The sequence below is a fragment of the Somniosus microcephalus genome, chromosome 11 (assembly GCF_052327205.1).
Source record: "Somniosus microcephalus isolate GS21.2 chromosome 11, FLI_Smic_1.0, whole genome shotgun sequence".
Taxonomy (NCBI): Eukaryota; Metazoa; Chordata; class Chondrichthyes; order Squaliformes; family Somniosidae; genus Somniosus; species Somniosus microcephalus.
This window is the reverse complement of record NC_140997.1, coordinates 223,835,458-223,859,740: the sequence shown is the minus strand read 5'-3', so window position 1 is coordinate 223,859,740 and position 24,283 is coordinate 223,835,458. Positions and strand designations below refer to the sequence as shown.

The following is a 24,283-nucleotide window of genomic DNA, read 5'->3' as shown; positions in this document are numbered from 1 at the left end:
TGCAACATTTAATCTCTCCAGCCTCCTACCCTAGCACAGAATGTTCCTTCCTCCCCGCCCCCTTTCCCTGCCCCTGCACCTGCTTAATATCTGTTACATCTCCAGCTTTTCCCAGTTCTGATGAAGGGTCCCAGACCTGAAACGTTAACTCTGTTTCTCTCTCCACGGATGCTGCCTGGCCTGCTGAGTGCTTCCAGCATTTTCTACTGTGTATATGAGGCTGGGTGGGAAGGGATGTCTTGTTTGGCGCTGTGTCTGTCCGGTCTGTATGTGAGGCTGTCCGATGAGTGCGTTGCTTGTGAGTGCGTTGCGTGTGAGGGTGGTGCGTGTGAGGGTGGTGTGTTGCGTGTGAGTGCGTTGCGTGTGAGGGTGGTGCGTGTGAGGGTGGTGTGTTGCGTGTGAGTGCGTTGCGTGTGAGGGTGGTGCGTGTGAGGGTGGTGTGTTGCGTGTGAGTGCGTTGCGTGCGAGGGCGTTGCGTGTGAGGGCGGTGCGTGTGAGTGCGTTGCATGTGAGGGTGGTGTGTGTGAGGGTGGTGCGTTGCGTGCGAGGGCGTTGCGTGTGAGTGCGTTGCGTGTGAGGGCGGTGCGTTGCGTGTGAGGGCGGTGCGTGTGAGTGCGTTGCGTGTGAGAACGGTGTGCGAGTGCCGTCTAGCCCCGCGCTGTGTGTGTGTGAGAGTTTCCAGGTCTTGTGCTGTGCATTCCTGAGAGCTGGTTAATCTGGTGATTTGTGGGCTTCTTTAATAACGAGCATTTGTGGGTTTCTTTAATAACAGCTCATGCCTTTAACTGTCAGCTGTGGCTCAGTGGGTAGCATCTCACTTCTGAGTCAGAAGGTTGTGTATTCAAAGCCCACTCCAAGACTTGAGCATGTAGCATAGGCTGACACTCCAGTGAAGTACTGAGGGAGTGCTGCACTGTCAGAGGCGCCGTCCTTCAGATGAGATGCTAAGCCGAGGCCTCATCAGCCTGTTCAGGTGGATGTAAAAGATCCCATGAAACTTTTTGTAGAGCAGGCGAGTTCTCCCAGTGACCTGGTCCAATATTCCTCCTTCAACAAACACCGCCCCAAAAAAACAATGTAACTGGTCTTTCTGCTGTTTGTGGGGTCTTGCTGTGCACATGATTTGCAGGCTTGTCTATACATATCAAATTATAACTAGTATGAATCACTTTGTGATGTTTCTCAACAACGTGATGAGGCGTTATATATAAATGCAAATATTTTATGTCCAAACAGACACAGGCCTTTGATGTTCCAACCAGTACAAGAGATAATAAATCTATACTCAGTTAAATATGGTTCAATTTCCTGTTCCATTATTTTCAACCCAAGTCTTAGATCCCTTTTCCCCGCACTAACTGCGCAGCTTGTTGATCGATAAGAGGACAGGCTCTTCTGTCTCCGTCAATGGACAATGCTACTCCAACAGACTCTTGTTGGAGACTCATTTTTTCATTAAACTTTGACATTTGGGGAGTAGTTTTCCGAGGTCACGCTGCTGGCAGCTCTCGCCATCAGCCGTGGTATATCAACCGATTGCGGGCGCGTGTCGGTTCTCTGTGTGTAGAGGCCCACCCTCCGATAACCTAATGCCCCAAACCCGTGGAATGTTTAACCTGGGCCGTGTATTGTTTCTGGGGATCCCCCAGCATGCTGAGTCTAAGCAGAGACTCGTGTCGTCTCCTCCCCACCGACCGACATGGTTACATAAAGCAGCACAGTCCTCCGGATTGCTTCTTCACTGAGTGTCCTTTGTTCACGGTGCCGAGGAATGTCTTTTCTTAGCTCTGGAAATGTCAAAATGAGCAAACTAAAGTCCTTGCGAAGTGAGCATGCGAGGCCAGACTTGGACAAGAACCCACAGCCGTCAACTCAGCAAACAATCTAGCTCAAAAAACGATTTGTTTCCTCAGTTTTTTAATAAAGTATTTTTTTCCCTCCATCTCATAAATGTTACTCAGTGACTGACAGAATTGGACAGGGCGACTGTTTTCCTGGCACCAACTAGGCAGTCACATGGGAGAGAGTGGTGCGCGTTGACTTAACCTCCTTGAGGCCGAGTTTAATTTAGTACGGTGAGTTCCTCCTGGAGGTAGGATGGATCGAACGCTCTTCCTCATCTGTAGGCCTAAGCGCGAGTTGGGAACTTTTGTCTGGCATGGCACAATATGATGGTATGCCATTTGACATCACTACTATCTAACCAGCACCACCTAAATTTTGGGAGGGGTGTCAAGAGGAAAGAAAAATTTGTGGAGAGCCTGTGGAAAGAAAGAACTTGCACCTCAGGTGCGTCCTAAAGTACTTTTGAAGTGTCGAAAGGCAGGAAACACGGCAATATGCCAATAGCAAGATCCCACAATTAGCAATGTGATTTTTTAATGCCCATCCCCAATTGCCATCTTAATAGCTTGCCCAGCCATTTCAGAGTCAACCACATTGGTCTGGAGTCACATATAGGTCAGACTGGGTAAAGATGGCAGCTTTCCTTCCCTGAAAGGACTAGTTAGTGAACCAGATGGGTTTTTACAGCAATCCAGAAGTTACATGGTCACCATTACTGCTACTAGATTTTTATTCCAGATTTCTTTAATTAACTGAATTTAAATACCATAGGTGGGATTTGAACTCATCATTAGGCCAGGCCTCTAAATTACTAATCTACTAACATAAGCACTATGCCACTATTCCCAATGACCAGATAATCTGTTTTTTTGAGTGATGTTGATTGAGGGATAAATATTGGCCAGGTCACCGGGGAGAACTCCCCCTGCTCCTCTTCGAAATAGTGCCATGGGATCTTTTACGTTCACTTATAGAGGTCAAAGTGGAGGAAAGCAGGATTGGATTCAAGAGCGGGAGAACTCCCCAAAATAGCAGCAGACGAAGGAGGACGTGGAAGATGAGCAAAAAAATGTTCCTTATTTCCTTTGTTTCTTCTAAATTCCATTTGCTCAAGAGGAATTTCAAGCATGGCTGGTGTTTTCTTCCTCTGCAGATACTGGGGTCGTCCTGAAGACAATCGCCCTGCGGAAGGGCAATGCAGTGCAGAGTGAGGAAGTGATTCTGGAAGAGCTCCAGGTGTTTAAGGTATTCAGTGTATCCTATTGTGTCATAGAGCCATAACCTGACGATAATGGACCATCTACTAACACTATAACTGTCACAGGTTTAAGATAACGTCCCCTTTTTGTTACAAAACTCATGCTGTTGGAGGTGAGAGAGGGGTTAGAGAGTAAAGATGAGAGCAGGTTTGGAGGTGGGGGGAGGGGTTTGGAGGCGGGGTTTGGAGAGGGGGAGGGGTTTGGAGGTGGGGGGCGGTGTTTGGGGAGGGGTTTGGGTGTGGGGAGGGGTTTGGGCGTGGGGAGGGGGTTTGGAGGCGGGGGAGGGGGTTTGGCGGCGGGGGAGGGGGTTTGGAGGCGGGGGAGGGGGTTTGGAGGCGGGGGAGGGGGTTTGGAGGCGGGGGCGGGGTTTGGAGGCGGGGGCGGGGTTTGGAGGCGGGGGCGGGGTTTGGAGGCGGGGCGGGGTTTGGAGGCGGGGTTGGGGGGTGGGGTTTGGGGGAGGGGTTTGGGGGCAGGGTTTGGGGCGGGGAGGGGTTTGGGGGCGGGGTTTGGAGGTGGGGGCGGGGTTTGGAGGTGGGGGCAGGGTTTGAGGTGAGACTGTACCAGGTGAGGGGGGGAGTGGGTGAGACTATGCCAGGAAAGGGGGGTAAGCTCTGCCCAGTACCAGTTAACACCCCGGCCTAAAGGAAAAGTATTACTTTATTTTTGTGTGATCGGGAGGAGTAGGAGTGCTTCTCCAAGCTCCACAAAACCAACCTGGGCTGCTGCTGCTACGACAAACCCCTCCATGAGATCGGGTGTCATCCCCCCCGCTCCCCCCACCCCCGGACCTACCTTCTTCTGGCCTGAAGGCTGACAGGGCCGCCTAATATTGTGGAGCCAGCTGCTGCCACGGTGCTCTCGCTCTCTGGCCACAGCCCACCATCCCAGTGTGGATAAGGCCTTAAGATGGACCAGAACACCAGGGAGAATTCCCCTAATCTTCTTTGAAAATTGTGCCAGGAGAGGAGGGATCTTTTACGTCCGCCCAAGAGGGCAGACGGGGCCTCGGTTTAACGTCTTATCCGAAAGACGGCACCTCTGACAGTGCAGCACTCCCTCAACTCTGCACTGGGAGTGTCAGCCTAGATTTATGTGCTCAAGTCTCAGGAGTGGGGCTTGAACCCGCGACCTTCTGACTCAGAGTGCTACCAACTGAGTCACAGCTGACACTATCGACCAACGTCAAAATTATCCCCAGGAAAGAGAATTAAGGGGGTAGAATAATTGGGGGTGAAAATATGTCCAATAATGGTTTCTATTTTAATATTGACAGATTCCGAATCCTATCACATCTATGGAGATCTCAGTGAAACGGGTGAGTACCTCTATTCCATGGCATGGCTTTCCTTCACATCCTTTGCTTGGTGTTGAACTCTTGTGCTATTCTCTGTCTAACGTTCCTCCTATGTACCCTGCTACCTTGCAGCAACAGCTGTACATTGGCTCGAGGGTAGGGGTAGCCCAGGTGAAGCTCCATCAGTGCGAGACCTACGGCAATGCGTGCGCCGAGTGCTGCCTCGCCAGAGACCCCTACTGCGCCTGGGACGGAAGCTCCTGCACCAGATACCAGCCCGCTGCTAAAAGGTACCGTGTCTACCCCAGAGTCTCAGCTAAAGGCCCTTCACTGGCTTCTAGATAAACGTGTATGTAGTGGAGGGGGGTGGGGAGGGTTGGAGTATATTAGTGAGTTGATGGGTGGGGCTAGTGAGCAAGTCTGTGTCTGAGTTCAAACACGGTTAACGAGTTTATTAATGTGCTGGTGTGCAAGGTAGTGAGGAGTGTGTGTGCGCACGTGCACCCTCATTGTATCAATGTGTTCATGCCTCGGATGGTGAGGTGCATGTGTACTGGGGGCTTAGCACATAAGAATTAGGAGCAGGAGTAGGCCATACAGCCCCTCGAGCCTGCTCTACCATTCAATAAGATCATGGCTGGTCATCAACCTCAACTCCACTTTCCCGCCCGATCCCCATATCCCTTGATTCCCCTAGAGTCCAAAAATCTATCGCTCTGCGTGCGTATGTGTTTGCACGTGGAAGGTGTGTTGATGTGTGGGGTAGTGAGGATGTGTGTCCAGTTCTGTTTATCCTTTGAGGACTTTACCATCCTGTACGTGTTTAGACGATGATAGATCAGTCAATGACCCTGTTACCTCTGACCTTGAACACTGAATGACATAACTGAGTACACAAGTTCTCAGTAGCTTCAACGAGATTTTGATTTCTCCCTCCAAATTTTGTCCCCCTATTTCCCGGCGCCGGGCACCTAGAGTGCTGGCGGACAACCTGACCACAAGTGCTGCCCTCAAGTGATGTCCACATGTGTACTTATGTTCTTATGTACATACCAGCGGCAGTTGTTGGATAGTCATCAGAAGTGGCAGCCCTGGCAGATCACCCTCTCCTGCCTGTGGGCACAGAAGCCAATTGCACCTCCTCCCCCCCCCCCCCACCACCACCCCCCCCCCACCCCCATGACTGCCCTGGTATAGATCAGTCCAGACAAAGAACTGAACTTACGTGAGGGTTGTGGGGGGGGGGGGTGGGGAGGGAAACCAGGTGTGTGGGGGGAATAGTTAAAATGGAGGGGGGGTGAATAACTCAATTTCATCCCGACCCATTGCGATTTAAAAAATCACCATTTTTTCAGGCGTATGAGATGCCCGCCTATGGCAATAGGACCCCGCCACCATCTTAACCAGGAAGTCCCAACGGCAAGAAGGTGGTCAGACCACCGAGGTGACCCTGTGAGGGAAGTCTAAACCTTTCCTCCTCTGGGGCCCAGGGGAGCAGGAGTGCTCTTCCTGGCCCCTCAAAGGAAGTGTCAGCCTCCCTCCCCCACCCACAACCCCCGCCCTTCCAGAAGCGCGAACCTCAGGCCGCCCCCCCCCCTCCCCCATGCCCACCATACTTCAGGCCACCTGACTTCCTGCCTCCTCCCACCGACATCCCAGCCGCTTTGGTCGGCATGCTAACGAGGATCGCCCATTAAAATCGGCTGGGCCTCCCGTTGGCCGCTCCAAGACAGGCCGGCCGCTCGCTAGGCCGCTTGCCCGCCCGGGAGTCAAAATTGGCGTCTATGACCTTTCCAGCCCGTGTGGCTCAGTACCGCAGCGTACGGTACATTTACCCCAGTGAATCATCGGTGGGAGGGGACTAGGCTGACGGCCTTCACCCACGAGCAATTCACTCACATGACTGACGACGGCAGTTAAAGTGAATTAACGTGTTGCTGCGGTCATCACTGCCAGCACAGAGAAGGTGCAGCTTTGATACGCAAGGCCATGTATTGCACATTTGATCTTCTCGGCAAGATTGTATCAAAGGAATCCAGCTTCAGTTCAGCGCCTCACTTCAGTTCCTCTCTTTGTTCAGACGTTTCCGAAGACAAGATATCTGGAACGGGAACCCCATTCACCAGTGTCTGGACCAGAGTCTGAGTGGTAAGAAAAATCACTACTCTCCCTCCCCTCCTTCTTTTCAGATGAATTCGCCGGCATCCTTTAAATACGTCGGGGTGACGATTCTGCGGCCAGTTTAATCGGCGATCAATGTGCAAACCCAACAACTACTACTTCATCACGGGGAGCCTGAGGGCGAGACGCCGTGTGCGCGAAGTGAACGGCGGGGGCGGCGTAACTCGACCAGGAAGTTCTGGGGATTCGCTTCTCACGCCGTGTCTCTTCACCCCCTGAACTTGCTGGATGATTTGTGCATTAATTGTGGCTCAGTGGGTGGCACTCTCACTTTCTGAGTCTGAAGGTTGTGGGTTCAAGTCCCACTCCAGAAACTCGAGCACAAAAATCCAGGCTGACGCTCCAGTGCAGTGCTGAGGGAGCGCTTCACTGTCGGAGGTGCCGTCTTTCGGATGAGACGTTAAACCGAGGCCCCGTCTGCTCTCTCGGGTGGATGTAAAAGAACCCCTGACACTATTTCAAAGAAGAGATGGGGAGTTATCCCCGGTGTCCTGGCCAATATTTATCCCTCAATCAACATCACTAAAACAAATTATCTGGTCATTATCACATTGCTGTTTGTGGGAGCTTGCTGTGCGCAAATTGGCTGCCGCGTTTCCCACATTACAACAGTGACTACACTTCTGAATGGACTTCATTGGCTGTAAAGCGCTTTGGGACGTGCGGTGGTCATGAAAGGCACTATAGAAATGCAAGTCTTTTTAGTAACCGCCTGTGTCGTTAACACGCTGTTATTTCTCCAGCAAGATTCGGCTCATTAAGTTCAAAGGTGATTCTGTCGTGCAGCAGCTTCAGAATCTTTTCTTTCCATGTGTGCTCAGCAAGGTCTGGGATGTTTGCGTTGGGAAGTGGAACCTTTTCCTGTTTCAGGCACTCGTGTCAGGATCAAGCACTCCAGGATCGGATGTAGAACAGTTTGATAGTTAAAAAAAAATCTAGTATTCTGCCCCCACCCCCCCCAGCAATTGCCCTCAAATCTAGTGTCGGGGACACCACGACTGCAACAGTGCGCTAATCTCCATTTCCCACACAAAACCATCCTGTGACCTGCCTGAGGGAAATTGCCAGTTTAGGTCAGTTTTGTGCTGAAGGCTGATTCCCGCTAATAACTGGGTCGAGATTGTCAAAATTCATTTCACAAATAGAGGGCTCTCTCGTGCCATTAGTCTGGACTAGACTTGAACCCAGTTACCAGGAATGGAAGATTAGTGAGTTGACGAAATGGAAAGCAAGTTTAGGGGCTGGGAAAAGGGGGAGGGAATGAAAGAACAAAAGGGAAGGTCAGTGATAGGATAGAAAGCAGGAGCGATTAAGAGGCGTTGAGAGACATTAAGAGATATTTTAAAATCTTGATACAGATTTTCTTTTTCTTATTCTCGTTCCTACTGTCTGCTGTGCGGTCTGAGTTCAGTGCCCTTTCTAAAGAAGGTTCATATCACAAAGCAGCTGGGCCAGTGTTTGAGGCTCATGTGGCGTGTTCCAGATCGGCACTGTTTTGTCAGGTGCTCGCTCACAGAGGGAGAAGGACAGTTGTGAAGGGACAGAATCGCCCGCGGGGCAGTTGGATGCTGAGCAGCATGGCCAAAGGTCTGGGAGCAGATCATTTTCCCACCCTTTCTATCAGGGAATGGTGCACGGAGCAGGGAGAATGGAACTGGATGAAAGAAAAAACTTAGCTGGGAAAAAAAAAGTATATATACAACATCTTCCATGTTGGGTCCTTCCGCAGCCCCCACCCTATCAGGCCTCCCTCCCCCGCCCCCCCCCCCCCGCCACAACCCCCAGGCCTCCCCGCCCACTGTTGTCCAGTTTTACCTTTGAGCTCTCTAAAACTAAAAATAACTACATTTGTTTTTTTTCTCAAAAGCACTCTCCTAAACACAATCTAAAATGTGTACTTTGATGTCTAATTTTGATAATCCAGAACATACATCTTAAGAGGTAACAGTCCCCCCTCAAAGTGCCCACACCCTTTCTGGTTCTTGATTCACACGCTGCTGGCACTGTTCCAAGTTTGCATTTGAGTATAAGATTTTTTGGAGGTCAGAACCAACTATGCAAACTGGCATCCCTACTCTTTGCCAATTAGCTCATGAGGTGCCGTTTCCATGGCAGCCTAGTAGTTGCTATGCCAGTCACTCACCTTTCAAAACCAATGTCAGAAGGTTCAAGTAATTCCAGCCCTGGCACTTCAACCCTAAAGGATTGGGGGGCTTCCTCCCTCTCTCACTCGATGGTGTCAGCCATGGCTCAGTTGGTGGCACCATCGGCCGGTTGTGGGTTCGAGTCCCACTCCAGAGGCTTGAGCGCATAAATCTAGGCTGACACTCCAGTGCAGTGCCGAGGGAGTGCTGCACTGTCAGAGGTGCTGCCTTTTGATGTTCAATCAAGGCCCCGTCTACGCTCTCAGGTGGATGTAAAAGATCCCATGGCACTATTTCAAAGAAGAGCTGAGGCGTTCTCCCCAGTGTCCTGGGGCCAATATTTATCCCTCAATCAACATCACTAAAAACAGATTATCTGGTCATTATCACACTGCTGTTTGTGGGAGCTTGCTGTGCGCAAATTGGCTGCCGTGTTTCCTACATTATAACAGTGAATGCACTTCAAAAAGTACTTCGTTGGCTGTAAAGCACTTTGGGACGTCCGGTGGTCACGAAAGGCGCTATAGAAATGCAAGTCTTTCACTTTTTTCACCTCCCAAAAGATTTCTCCTGGTTATTAGAGGAGCTGAACACAGGGAAAAAGAACAATGTAAACCATTTATTCCGCAATGGTCTACCCTCATTATTCCTATTACTAGTAACATGCATTTTGTGTACGACAGACCTGATCCCTGCTCTTTGACCCCATTTCCTGGTTCTGTCATTGACAAGAACGTATATAAACCCAACAAACTAGGTTGAGGTCTCGTCTGAATAGAAAAATATTAATATTAATAATGGATATTAGCAAATAAGGAATCAAACTACTTCGCCAATATTTTTGCCAGATTTGGTCCTCACTGATTTGAGCATGATCCCAATAAATGAATCTACAATAGCTTTTAAAATGCTGTATTTTGAATTACTCGCAGTAGAAGAGTTCGATAGTGCGGAGGAGAGGGTGGTTTATGGGACTGAACACAACAGCACCTTTCTAGAATGTATCCCAAAATCTCTTCAGGCCACCGTCAAATGGTTCATACAGCGAGCTGTGGACGATATGAAAGATGAGGTGAGTGAAACCATTTAATTCTGTCATCTCCTAGGCTACTGGGCAGCAGGTTTGGTTGTAACACTAACCTGGAGATCCTGTGGAGCGATTTTATCATGTGAATACTTAATGGATTTGGGTCGACGTCTTTTGTGAAAATAACAGAGGAATTTGAAGTGAATGTTTGTACAGTGTAATCTCCAAGCTACTGTCTTTGTACCTCAAAGACTTGTGACTGATTCTAGTCTAGACAGGGAGGGGTGAAATCAACCCCCTAATCCCAAAGCATTTTACAATGAATAGATTACTCCTTAGAGCAGGGAAGGCTAAGAGGAGATTCGATAGAGGTGATTAAAATCATGAAGGGTTTAGACAGAGTAAATAAAGAGAAACTGTTTCCAATGGCTGAAGGGTCGATAACCAGAGGGCACAGAGTTAAGGTGATTGGCAAAAGAACCAGAGGCGACAGGAGGAAAAACTCTTTTACGCAACAAGTGGTTAGGATTTGGAATGCACGGCCTGATAGGGCGGTGGATACAGATTCAATAGTAGCCTTCAAAAGGGAATTGGATAAGTACTTGAAGCAGAAAAAATTGCAGGGATATGGGGAAAGAGTGGGGCAGTGGGACTAACTGGATTGCTCTTCGAAAGAGCCGGCGCAGACTCGATGGGCCGAGAGTTGTACTATTCGATGATTCTGTGAGATTATGATAGTATTAGCCACAGGTAAGCAAAGTGAATCTATTTGAGATCACTTAATTACAGATTAATTAGGTATTTTGAAATTGGCCAAAGTGGACTGGGACTACATGGGCACAAAGTGGACTGGGACTATGTCTGCACAAAGTGGACTGGGGCTACATCTGCACAAAGTGGACTGGGGCTATGTCTGCTTAAAGTGGACTGGGGCTATGTCTGCACAAAGTGGACTGGGGCTACGTCTGCACAAAGTGGACTGGGGCTACGTCTGCACAAAGTGGACTGGGGCTACGTCTGCACAAAGTGGACTGGGGCTACGTCTGCACAAAGTGGACTGGGGCTACGTCTGCACAAAGTGGACTGGGGCTACATCTGCACAAAGTGGACTGGGGCTACGTCTGCACAAAGTGGACTGGGGCTACATCTGCACAAAGTGGACTGGAGCTACATCTGCACAAAGTGGACTGGGACTACATCTGCACAAAGTGGACTGGGGCTACATCTGCACAAAGTGGACTGGGGCTACATCTGCACAAAGTGGACTGGGGCTACATCTGCACAAAGTGGACTGGGGCTATGTCTGCACAAAGTGGACTGGGGCTATGTCTGCACAAAGTGGACTGGGGCTACATCTGCACAAAGTGGACTGGGGCTACATCTGCACAAAGTGGACTGGGGCTATGTCTGCACAAAGTGGACTGGGGCTATGTCTGCACAAAGTGGACTGGGGCTATGTCTGCACAAAGTGGACTGGGGCTACATCTGCACAAAGTAGACTGGGGCTACGTTTGCACAAAGTGGACTGGGGCTACGTTTGCACAAAGTGGACTGGGGTTATGTCTGCACAAAGTGGACTGGGGCTACGTTTGCACAAAGTGGACTGGGGCTATGTCTGCACAAAGTGGACTGGGGCTACATCTGCACAAAGTAGACTGGGGCTACATCTGCACAAAGTAGACTGGGGCTAGGGCTGAGATTTTTCAGCCTTTTTTACTTGGATGCATTAACAGCCGTCAAAGGAAGGTGACCTCTTGTCTTCTTATCCGGGCAGGGTTTGGAACCATGCCCTTGTATGTTACCCAACTGCAGACGGTGCTTTCTCTCCATTTAAATATGATCATCTAAATGGATAAAGGACGGTATATAATTAGTCTTTTCACCCTATTCTTTACTTTTGCCCTCCATCTAAAAAAAAATTGTAATGCAAAAATGAGAATTGGGTGAAATGATCTTGATATTTAATATAAGAATTTTTTAGGAATAAGAAAAGCAGTGAGGTTCACTGGGGCAGGTTGATGGACCAGCTGGTCTCTTCCTGCCCAGCATTTTCATCTGCTTGTAGACCTTTCTCACAGCCCCTTTGGAATAGCCTGTTGAACCTATTGGGGGTGAAATGCGTCTTGGGCAATGGAAAGGTAAATTGGGCGGGGTGTAAAATGAGCTGTCTGATTCACTATTGCCCATTTTGTACTGCCGCCCAAGACCATTTATACCACCCCCTTCAGTTATGCTGATAGAGTGAGACGAAGAGGGGTGGGAGGAGGCTCGTGTGGAATATAAACACCGGCACAGACCAGTTGGGCTGAATGGCCTGTTTCTGTGCTGTAAATTCGTTTGATAGCATATTCCGCCCCTTTACTACCCTTTTGGTTAGCCGTCCTGCTAACTTCCTATGGCATGACTTTCCGCGGGGGTTTCACAGAATCACAGAAACCCCACAGTGCAGCTAGAGGCCATTTCGGCCCATCGAGCCTGCACCGACACATATCCCACCAGATCCCCGTAACCCCTACACCAACACATATCCCACCCTATCCCTGTAACCCCACGTATTTAATCCCCCTAACACTAAGGGTCAATTTATCATAGCCAATCAACCTAACCTGCACATCTTTGGACTGTGGGAGGAAACCGGAGCACCCGGAGAAAACCCACGCAAACACGGGGAGAACTCCGAATCGTTTGCCGTAACTTCGGCAAAAGAACCGCGGAAACTCCGGAGAAACGGCGGAAGATGATCGGGAGAACGCCGATGGAAATTCAACCTCCTAATGTTTAACTTCTGTCCTCAGATATTTGAAGCATTCATCATAGAAAGAAAGAACGAACTTGCATCTCTATAGTAACTCGTCACACTCTCAGGACTTCCCAAAGCATTTTACAATGAATAGATTATTTTAAATTCAGTCACTTGTTCTTCTGTAGAGAAACATGGAAACTACTTTGCACAGAGTAAGGTCACACAGACAACAAATTACTGAATGACCAGCTGTCAGCTGGGGCTCAGTGCGTAGTGCTCTTGAGTCAGAAGGTTGTGGGTTCAGTTCCCACTCCAGAGACTTGAGCACAAAAATCTAGGCTGACGCTCCCAGTGCAGTGCTGAGGGAGAGCTGCACTGTCAGAGGTGCCGTCTTTCGGATGAGACGTTAAACCGAGGCCCCGTCTGCTCTCTCGGGTGGACGTAATAGATCCCACGGCGCTATTTCGAAGAAGAGCAGCACGGTGGCATAGTGGTTAGCACTGTTGCCTCACAGCGCCAGGGACCCGGGTTCGAATCCGGCCTCGGGCAACTGTCTGTGTGGAGTTTGCACATTCTCCCCGTGTTTGCATGGGTTTCCTCCGGGTGCTCCGGTTTCCTCCCACAGTCCAAAGATGTGCGGGTTAGGTTGATTGGCTATGATAAATTGACCCTTAATGTTAGGGGGATTAAATACGTGGGGTTACGGGGATCGGGTGGGATATGTGTTGGTGTAGGGGTTATGGGGATCAGGTGGGATATGTGTCGGTGCAGGCTCGATGGGCCGAAATGGCCTCTATCTGCACTGTGGGGTTTCTGTGATTCTGTGAAGAGCAGGGGAGTTCTCCCCGGTGTCTCGGCCAATATATATCCCTCAATCAACATCAGTAAAACAGATTATCTGGTCATTTATCACATTGCTGTTTGTGGGAGCTTGCTGTGCGCAAATTGGCTGCCGTGTTTCCTACATCACAGCAGTGACTACACTTCAAAAAGTACTTCATTGGCTGTAAAGCGTTTGGGACGTGAAAGGCGCTATAGAAATGCAAGTCTTGCTTATTTTTTGGTGAGTAGCTTGTCTGGAGTAGCTCTATCAATCTCCTTACTGTGAGTGAAAACCAACTTTTTGTTCATTGCCAAACAGCAAGAATAAGACTCCCTATCTCTACTACCTCCTCCAGCCCTACAACCCTCCGGGATCTCGGCGCTCCTCTAATTCTGGCCTCTTGCACATCCCCCGATTTTAATCGCTTCACCATTGGCTTTCAGCTGCCTGGGCCCTAAGCTCTGGAATTCCCTCCCTAATCCTCTCCGCCTCTCCCTCCTCCTTTAAGACGCTCCTTAAAACCTGCCTCTTTGACCAAGCTTTTGATCACCTGCCCTAAAACTCCTTATGTGGCTCGGTGTCAAATCTTGTCTGATAACGCTCCGGCGAAGCGCCTTGGGATGTTTTACTACATTAAAGACGCTATATAAATGCTTGTTCTTGTTGTTGTTGTTTGAATCACTGGTTCATTTTTACAGGTGAAAACAGACGAGAGGATCATCAAAACTGAGCACGGCCTCTTATTCAGGAAGATTTACCGAATGGACGAAGGAACCTATTACTGCAAAACCATGGAGCACGGCTTCACTCAGACTGTGACCAAGATCTCACTGGAGGTGATTGAGAGCGAGCAGCTGGAGGAAATCTTCAACCGCGACGACGAGGAGCTGACCAACCGGCGCTGCGTGACTCCGCCCCGCCGGCTGCACAGCCAGAAGCCTTGGTTCAAGGACATCATGCAGCTGATCGGCTACTCGAACCTGCACCGAGTGGAGGAGTACTGCGAGAGGGTGTGGTGCAACGACAAGCAGCGGAAGAAGCGCAAGATGATGATGAGCAAGTGGAAGTTCATGTCGGAAGGCGGGAAAAGGGGGAAGAGCAAGCCCCGCAACAGGACGCCGCGGGACATCACCGATACATAGAGGCGACTGGACTCTGCTTGGATTGTGTATATAAGGACCGAACTCCAGAGGGCCAAACTGCAGGCCAAGCATTCACAGAGCAGTTGAAGTAACTTTTCCAAAAAAAAATGGACATTTCTCAATTGAGGCTGTGAACCTCATCGATCGCTATTTTGGGAGACAGGATGACCCTGGTCAAAAAAATGGAACCAAAGATCGCCAAAAGCCTTTCGCATCTTCAACACCCACCCCAACTCCAAGTCCAACAGAGACCCGAATCAGTTATAAAACCATATTCTTTTTGAGTTTACTGCAGTATAATATTGACCTTGTTGGTTTAGTAGATAGAAATATAACATTAAACTCTGCCTATTTATATATGTTATTTAATAACTCATCGGAATCACCGAATGTTCGGTCTAGGGACAGAGGAACCCATCCATTATATTTGAGCAGAAAGCATGGAAAAATAGAGCAAGGAATGGAGACCTTTAGTTCAGTGGTGCCCGACTTGTTCAACCTCTGGTCTGTAGGACTTTGTTCTCAGTACAGAACAGTGCCAAGCATATAATGTCGTCAGTGTGTTTGACCCAGGAAGGTGGCATATTCCTGACTTTGCAATCATCTATCAAAGCGTGCATGATACTGTATTAGGGAAACCGGATGTCCCACTGTCCTAGAGCAAGATTCAATTCTTTATCATTGCTTCTACGTTTGAATCACCAATATATATAAAGTGTGGCCTGATACTCAGAGAGAGATTCTCGTATCTTGAGATTTTTAGTAGTTAGGTTTGTTGGCGGGGAAATTGAGTGGGCTGGCTTTACTGATTCATTCGAAATGGCATTGTGGACCAGACTCGGACCACGACTCCTGGTTTTGTGAACCTCTGTTACAGGGGATGGGTGTATTCCCAGGGGTGTATTTCAGAGGGTGCATTCCGATGGGTATCTTTCCAGGGGTGTATTCCGAAAGGTGTATTCCAAAGGGTGTATTCCCAGGGGTGTATTCCGAAAGGTGTATTCCAAAGGGTGTATTCCGAAAGGTGTATTCCAAAGGGTGTATTCCCAGGGGTGTATTCCGAAGGGGTGTATTCCAAAGGGTGTATTCCCAGGGGTGTATTCCCAGGGGTGTATTCCCAGGGGTGTATTCCGAAGGGTGTATTCCCATGGGTGTATTCCCATGGGTGTATTCTGAAGGGTGTATTTCCAAGGGTGTATTTCCAGGGGTGTATTCCCATGGGTGTATTCTGAAGGGTGTATTTCCAGGGGTGTATTTCCAGGGGTGTATTCCCAGGGGTGTATTCCGAAGGGTGTATTTCCAGGGGTGTATTCTGAAGGGTGTATTTCCAGGGGTGTATTCCCAGGGGTGTATTCCGAAGGGTGTATTCCCAGGGGTATATTTCCAGGGGTGTATTCCCAGGGGTGTATTCCGAAGGGGTGTATTCCCAGGGGTGTATTCCAAAGGGTGTATTCCCAGGGGTGTATTCCCAGGGGTGTATTCCCAGGGGTGTATTCCGAAGGGTGTATTCCCATGGGTGTATTCCCATGGGTGTATTCTGAAGGGTGTATTTCCAGGGGTGTATTTCCAGGGGTGTATTCCCATGGGTGTATTCTGAAGGGTGTATTTCCAGGGGTGTATTTCCAGGGGTGTATTCCCAGGGGTGTATTCCGAAGGGTGTATTTCCAGGGGTGTATTCTGAAGGGTGTATTTCCAGGGGTGTATTCCCAGGGGTGTATTCCGAAGGGTGTATTCCCAGGGGTATATTTCCAGGGGTGTATTCCCAGGGGTGTATTCCGAAGGGTGTATTCCCATGGGTACAGCTGGGTGTATTCCGATAGGTGCGTTCTGATGGGTGTCCAGTTGGTATGTTCCGTTTTTAGAAAGTCCTGGTATGCCTTGTCGCTATCTGGATTTTCCCGATCGGCCAAGTCTAGTTCTTTTTGGTACTGTTTAATGAAAACCAGACTTAAAGGAGAAACAAGCTGTGATTTACATTGTAAATAGGGGACTTGGCATTTATCAGAAACCCTTCACCTACTTGCCAGAACTGTAGAAAAAACTCAGCAGGAGATTCTATTCTGGGCACAGTAAATTTATCTTTGTATTTTCCATTAATCTCTGACTGCATTGTTCCTGGTAGTTAATAATACTTGATAAACTTGTTAACAGTTCTTCAATGGAGGCCTCATTACATGTTACACTGACTACAAATGAACTAACCTCTGCTGCCCCCCACACCCCAATGATTCCAATGGTTTATATGAGGACAGGAGGAAAACAAAGTTTACGCAGCGAGTTGTTATGATCTGGAATGCGCTGCCTGAAAGGGTAGTGGCAGCAGATTCAGTAGCAACTTTCAAAAGTGAATTGCATAAATAATTGAAGGGAAAAAAATTGCAGGACTCTGGTGAAAGAGCGAGGGGGGGCGGAGTGGGACTAATTGGAGAGCTCTTTCAAAGAGGCAGCACAGGCGCGATGGGCCGAATGGCCTCCTTCTGTGCTACATAGAGCAGGAGTAGGCCATTCGGCCCCTCGAGCCTGTTGCACCATTTAATGAGATCATGGCTGATCATCCAAATTCAGTACCCTGTCCCTGCCTTCTCCCCATATCCCATGATCCCTTTAGCCTTAAGGAATATATCTATCGATACATAGAAGATGGCAGTATCATTCTATGATTCTATACATTAAATAAATAGGTATCAGGGTGTTATTTTGAGCCTGCAATCTCTGAAGCTGCTGAATTGTTTAAAAACCCAACTGGTTCACTAACACCTTTCAGGGAAGGGAACCTGCCACCCCTACCTGGTGTGGCCTACACATGACTCCAGCCACGACTATATGGTTGATTCTTAATGCCCTTGGAATGGGCAGCACAGCAGACCTTGCCAGCATCGCCCACATCCCGTGAAGAAAAACTGAAGCAAAAGAAATCTGGCGACGTTATTTGAACCGCTCTATCGCCCGCCTGCAATCACCCCCGAGTAGCCATTATAATCTTGATATTTTTTGGGTTGCTCAGGGGAAGGGCAAAGAACCTTCCTGCAGAACACCGCCAAGATTGAAAACAGCAATGGAGAAGACAAGATCACATTTCGCAGCTCAATACAATCTGAGCCACTTGAAATCTCACCTTCAGCCGAGGCCTGAGTTATTTTTCCATACGACAAGAAGGTTTTAGCCATTTCTCATTGTATAACTGTACCACAGGAGGGATCTTCTGACTGTGCTATCGGCAGGCAGCCTTGCCCACAGAGAGTGTTACAGCGAGGTGTGGGGTATCAGAGAGTGTTACAGCGAGGTGTGGGGTATATCAGAGAGTGTTACAGTGAGGAGTGGTATATCAGAGAGAGTTACAGTGAGGAGTGGTATATCAGAGAGAGTTATACGTAGTTTGATATGTTGGACAGTGTTACAGTGAGGTGTGGGGTATATCAGAGAGTGTTACAGTGAGGTGTGGTATATCAGAGTGTTAGAGTGAGGAGCGGTATCACAGAATCACAGAAACCCCACAGTGCAGATAGAGGCCATTTCAGCCCATCGAGCCTGCACCGACACATATCCCACCCGATCCCCGGAACACCTACACCAACACATATCCCACCCTATCCCTGTAACCCCACGTATTTAATCCCCCTAACACTAAGGGTCAATTTATCATAGCCAATCAACCTAACCCGCACATCTTTGGACTGTGGGAGGAAACCGGAGCACCCGGAGAAAACCCGCGCAAACACGGGGAGAATGTGCAAACTCCACACAGACAGCCGCCCGGGGCCGGATTCGAACCCGGGTCTCTGGCGCTGTGAGGCAACGGTGCTAACCACTATGCCACCGTGCTATATCAGAGAGAGTTATAGTTTGATATGTTGGACAGTGTTACAGTGAGGTGTGGTATATCAGAGTCTTAAAAGAAGAAATATGGTGTATGAAAGCATCAGAGAGTATTAGAAAGGACTTGGCTACCCTATGGAACAAATGGATTAGTGCTAAATGTGGTCTGTTGGAGGCCGAGGTACACATTGTACATTTACTCTTTTAGTTAGTGTAGCATAAGTTACCTGTAAACTACTTGTGGCCAATCCACTAGTATGTGGTTACTTCCCAAAATGATCTCAACAGGCTGTGAGATGTCACCTGTATATCTGCTTTTTAAAGGATGCTTGAAGTAAACTTTCTGTCATCCCTGAATGAATGCCTGCTTCTGAGCGACAGAATTAAGAAGATTTTTCCTGTCGGTATCATATCTACACACGATTAAAAATGTCAGGGAAACTTGTACAAATCCATGTCAGACAAGCCTTGGAAGCCTCACTGTCTCTTCATCACTAGATGGGTTCTGGGTGAGAAATGTCATTTGGTCCACCTTAGCTCATAGATCCTGAAAGAACCTGAGCTTAGAAATGCTATTTGTGATTTTTGGACATGGTTAATGCCCCTTCTAGACAGTGGGCAAAGAAATGCTGTACAAATGCATTGAGCATTCAGAGGTTAATATCACAAACCAAAATCAAAATCTTGAGGTCCTTTCACATCTCACCCCCGTTGCTGTTACACGCAAAGGGTGGTGGAATTTTGGAACTCTCTTCCGTAGACGGCAATTGATGCCGGGCCAATTGTTAATTTTAAATCTGAGATTGATAGATTTTTTGTTAGCCAATGGTATTCAGGGATATTGGGGGCAAATATGGAGTTAGGTCACAGATCAGCCATGATCTCATTGAATGGCGGAACAGGCTCGAGGGGCTAAATGGCCTCCTCCCGCTCCTATCTTCCTATTTTTTTAAGTGATTCCAGGATTTTTTGTGCACCACTCTACCCGGGTGACAAAAAAGGATTTCTGCTTTGTTTTGAAGGCTTGACGAACAGAAGTCAAGTCTGCAAACATTGTTTAACAAGTAATTTCAAGGGATACTTTGAGCAACTGTACATCATAACTGAAAATCACTCCAACTTTGGTTACTCTACATCTAGTTGCTACTTAACTAATCCGTGTTTAAGTCCTACTATTTAACTTATACCAGATAACTTTTCTTATATCTATCGCTGGTCTGTGCTGAGTTAACAGTTCTCGGGTGGACCAATGGTAGGGGACACTGCAGTTGGTTTCAGTACACCTGGGCTGGGGGGTGGGGTGGGGTGGGGTGGGGGAGGAAGGTGGGGGAAGCCAGCCAGGGTACGCCACCTCCGACTGCTACCCAATGAAAGTCGGTGGGTGTCGTCAGGATTGTGGGCAGGCTGTGGGCAGGATTGGCTCGGATGTGATTGGGTGCGGGTTTGAACGGCCTGCTGAGGGTCATGGGCCAGGGATTGACCACTTGGTTGAGGTACTGGAGGTAGGGATGGCATTGGCAACCCTCCAGGATTGGCCTGGACGCTCCAGGAATTGAAGATTAATCTCTAGAACACTGCTGCGAGCAACACCTGGGCGAAAAATCATCGGGGTATAAAACATTTTTTTGTTACATTTTCTTTGAACACTTATTAGTTATAAAAATATTGGAGATGGTGGGAAAATAAAGGCTGTTTGACTGAGAGTCACGAATCATCTAATCGGGTAACGAAGCGTCTGTTCGTTTTCCAATTGGGCGTGGGAAGGCGGGGAGCCGCGAGGATGGACATGTTGGACGACCAATGGCGGGAGCGTGGGGGGGTGATTGGAGGCAGGAGGTCATGTGATGAAGCCTCCAGGAATATATCCAACCAGAGTTGGTGACCCGAACTGGCGGGCTCGCGGCAGCTGTAGGTTAATATCTTAGCACAAGGAAAAGATACTGGACAGAGAAAGCAAAAAATGTCCGACCGGTGCCTCATATTGCCATGACTACCATTTTGGAATCGATCCCCAAAGCCTTGGTTAGGCCGCATTCACTGGGCACAGCATCACTTAGCAACCCTGGTATTCTTTTTGTTATCAATGCCAATTGCTTCACAGAGTTTTGTTTCCGGTTGCGATTTGTAAAATAATGTATATAGTTACATTTAAGTATTTTGTACAGGATTAGGTCGTTTTTGGTTCATGTTACTTTTTGCCAACCAATTTACAAAACGTGTTTCCAGTCATACTTTTAAACTGTTTCAAAGCTTGGAGCTTGAATGCGACGGCAGGTTTTATTTTCTTTTTAAAAAATTATTATTATTATTTATGCGCACCTGTACCTGACGCAAAGCTGCTGAGCTTCCATGATCTACAAGTTTAATCTCTGTATCAGCTGCTGGCCAGCTTTAAGTTGAAGGGGAAAAAAAGATGCTGACAAGTCTTAGGCAAAGGCTCACAAAGTAAAGTGACTGTCGCATTAGCCGCGATTGTGTGCAGGTTTAATGTATTCATCGTTACATCTGTCACGGGTCATTCCCTTTAACTCTGCAGTTTTTTTTTACATTTAGATTCCAATCCTCTTACAGACCTCAAAGTATATGAAGGAACGGACAAGGCGGTTAAGCAGCACCTCGATTTCAAAATTCTCGTCCTTGTTTTCAAATCCCTCCATGGCCTTGCCCCTCCCTATCTCTGTAATCTCCTCCAGCCCCACAACCCCCCGAGATATCTGCGCTCCTCTAATTCTGCCCTCTTGAGCACCCCTGATTATAATCGCTCAACCATTGGTGGCCGTGCCTTCTGTGGCCAAGACCCTAAGCTCTGGAATTCCCTCCCTAAACCTCTCCGCCTCGCTACCTCTCTTTCCTCCTTTAAGACGCTCTTTAAAACCTACCTCCTTGACCAACCTGCCCTAATTTCTCCTTATGTGGCTCGGTGTCAATTTTTTTTGTCTTATAATACTGTGAAGCGCCTTGGGATGTTTTACTCCGTTAAGGGCGCTATATAAATACAAGTTGTTGTTGTTGTTGCCGAGGCCAAGATTCCTGTGTCCATTTTTAAAAAGGAACTCCGTCCTAGATACAATCATCTGTTTTGTAGATGTTTCAACGGGAGAATATTTTTCCATAGGGCAGTAAATCATACACAGATTAAATTTTGAGATCATGGGAGTCTGCAGCTTCAAACATTTTGAGTTAGTGTTGTGGAGCTCTGTTAAACGAACACTGTATTTAATCAGTTTATATATACTTTAGATGTAATTTTTACTTTGTTTACGTATATTTATAATCTTGCATTTAAATAAAACCCAGGTGTATTAGAATGTGACCTTTTCAAGTGACCCCTGTTATTTGTTTGGACACCCGGAAGTTATCTTTATAGAACTGCTACACTTGTTTTATTATTTTTAACCCCCAGCCCCTTTAAAAAAATGTCTTAAAGGTATTGTGTCCAATCGATCAGATCCCTCTTTTAAGAGTAGTGTGGGCTTGTTAGCATGACTCTAAAGGCAGAAAGAAAGAAAGACTTATATGTCACGATGGGAAGGAATCCTTTCATTTAAAAATGGTTCAGATTGCACTGTTCCCTCTGTTACAAAAAGGGTCTGATAAACAAGGGTTCACCCCATTAAAAAAGGATCTAATAGCAAGGCACTCTTTAAAAAAAAAGCCCTGATACACGTCTCCCTTTAAGAGATAATCAGTCCCTCCATTTTAAAAGGATCCTGAGGTCCTGATAATAGGGTTCCCCATTTAATAGGGTCACTGATAATAGGGTTCCCCATTTAAAAGGGTCACTGATAATAGGGTTCCCTGTTTAAAAGGGTCTCTGATAATAACGTTCCCCGTTTAAAAGGGTCACTGATAATAGGGTTCCCCATTTAAAAGGGTCTCTGATAATAACGTTCCCCATTTAAAAGGGTCTCTGATTATGAGGTTCCCCATTTAAAAGGGTCTCTGATAATAACGTTCCCCGTTTAAAAGGGTCACTGATAATAGGGTTCCCCATTTAAAAGGGACACTGATAATAGGTTTCCCCATTTAAAAGGGACACTGATAATAACGTTCCCCATTTAAAAGGGACACTGATAATAGGTTTCCCCATTTAAAAGGGACACTGATAATAACATTCCCCATTTAAAAGGGTCACTGATAATAGGGTTCCCCATTTAAAAGGGTCACTGATAATGAGGTTCCCCATTTAAAAGGGTCACTGATAATAACATTCCCCATTTAAAAGGCGTTCTGATAATGACTTTCCCTGTTTAAAAGCGATGCAGAGGATTCCGTGCTAATCTGACCTGTTCTTCACACTGCTCTCAACCTCAGTAGAGCAGCCAGCTCCTTTCCTGTCATTGCTCGGATACCGCTGTGGAAGCTCAATGTACCCATTGTGTGAAAGCCTGTCAGCCCCAATTGATGCGGCTAAGGGCAGAGTCTGCCCAAGAGCTCCTGTCGCCAGTGTAACACAAACACCTATTGTCCTTTCCACTTCTTTACGGAACTTGAGTGAACTAACCCATTTTAAAGGAAGTGTCCCAGAGCCGCTGGTCTGATACATCAGAGTCTCCTTATTGTTCTGCTAGCAGCTGCCAAGTTCATACAATCACAGCACGTGCTCTGAAGGTGTACTCAGTTCATTCAATATTGGCCTTAATGGGCTTTAATGCCAAAATGATTTACTCAGCAGGTGTTCCTGTAAATCTTGCTTGTGAAGATCTAATGGAATTGAGGGGAAGTGGGGAGCGGACTAGGTGACTCAGTGGGGGAGAAATTGGGTGAGTAGCGCCACCTGTTAGCGCCTAAAGAGGCAGTCAGTGGCTGTAGCGCCACTGGCTGCATCTCCGGCGATATTCAGTAGGGGCGCTAATGGTGGCGTTAGGCATTTGCGCTGCGCCGCTCGCTACCCGCGCCCGGTTCACGGGGCCTTACTGTGCCGGCAGCGGCGCAAGTTAAGGTGGAGGTGCGGGGCGGCTGCTTTTTCGGCGGCCGCCTGCCAGCACCTCCGTCCCCGGCCTCCTAACCCGCCCCCCCCCCCCGCGGCATTGCCGGCTGTTTCCCGAGAGCCCGGCACTTCTCCTTGGTGCCGGGCTCATTTGCCGGCACTCGCGATCGGGGATCGCGCTGTTGCAGGCCCCTCCCCCTTAACAGTGGGAGGAAGGCCTGCAGTACCGCAGCGTGCCGCGGCACGTTGTGCTGCGATAGTCAGTTTCAGCGCCCTAAGAGGGACGCGGAGCGCCTCGAGCCTCGCCCCGTCTCCCTCGAGGGGCACTGAAACTGAATTTCTGGCGATCGGTATCACTCCGATCGCTGCGCTAAATCCTGCGCTCAGGCGACTTTTGCGCCACTTTGGCGCCCCAACCCAATTTCTAGGCCACTAGTGACTTAGTACCCTGTCCTTCCATCTTTGGGACTTCGGTTCAAACCCAGCTCGGATCAGCAGCCCATCAACCATCTTAAACATTCACTCCCTCCACCACCTTAAACATTCACTCCCTCCACCACCTTAAACATTCACTCCCTCCACCACCGACGTACCGTGGCTGCAGTGTGTACCATCTACAAGATGCACTGCAGCAACTCGCCAAGGCTTCTTTGGCAGCACCTCCCAAACCCATGAGCTCTACCATCTGGAAGGACAAGGGCGGCAAGCACATGGGAACACCACCACCTACAAGTTCCCCTCCAAGTCACATATAGATACATAGAAACATAGAAGATAGGAGCAGGAGTAGGCCATTCGGCCCCTCGAGCCTATTCCGCCATTTAATGGGATCATGGCTGATCATCCAAATTCAGTACCCTGTCCCTGCTTTCTCCCCATATCCCTTGATCCCTTTAGCCTTAAGAAATATATCTAACACCTTCTTGAATATATTTAATGAATTGGCCTCAACTGCCTTGTGTGGTAGAGAATTCCACAGGTTCACCACTCTCTGGGTGAAGAAATTCCTCCTCATCTCAGTCCTAAATGGCTTACCCCTTATCCTTAGATTGTGACCCCTGGTTCTGGTCTCCCCCGCC

The 24,283-nt window shown here is 48.2% G+C and overlaps 1 protein-coding gene across 1 annotated transcript in view; it reads left to right on the top strand.

Moving 5' to 3' along the window:
* The window catches only part of sema3g (semaphorin 3G), a 179,492-nt gene extending 157,905 nt beyond the window's left edge, over positions 1–21,587 (top strand). Inside the window, exons 12-17 of the mRNA XM_086002042.1 lie at positions 2,999–3,090; positions 4,378–4,419; positions 4,531–4,688; positions 6,479–6,546; positions 9,656–9,795; positions 14,015–21,587. Coding sequence (XP_085858168.1) covers positions 2,999–3,090; positions 4,378–4,419; positions 4,531–4,688; positions 6,479–6,546; positions 9,656–9,795; positions 14,015–14,458 — 944 coding nt within the window. The 3' untranslated portion in view covers positions 14,459–21,587. The remainder of the gene's footprint in view (positions 1–2,998; positions 3,091–4,377; positions 4,420–4,530; positions 4,689–6,478; positions 6,547–9,655; positions 9,796–14,014) is intronic.
* The last annotated feature ends 2,696 nt before the right edge of the window (positions 21,588–24,283 follow it).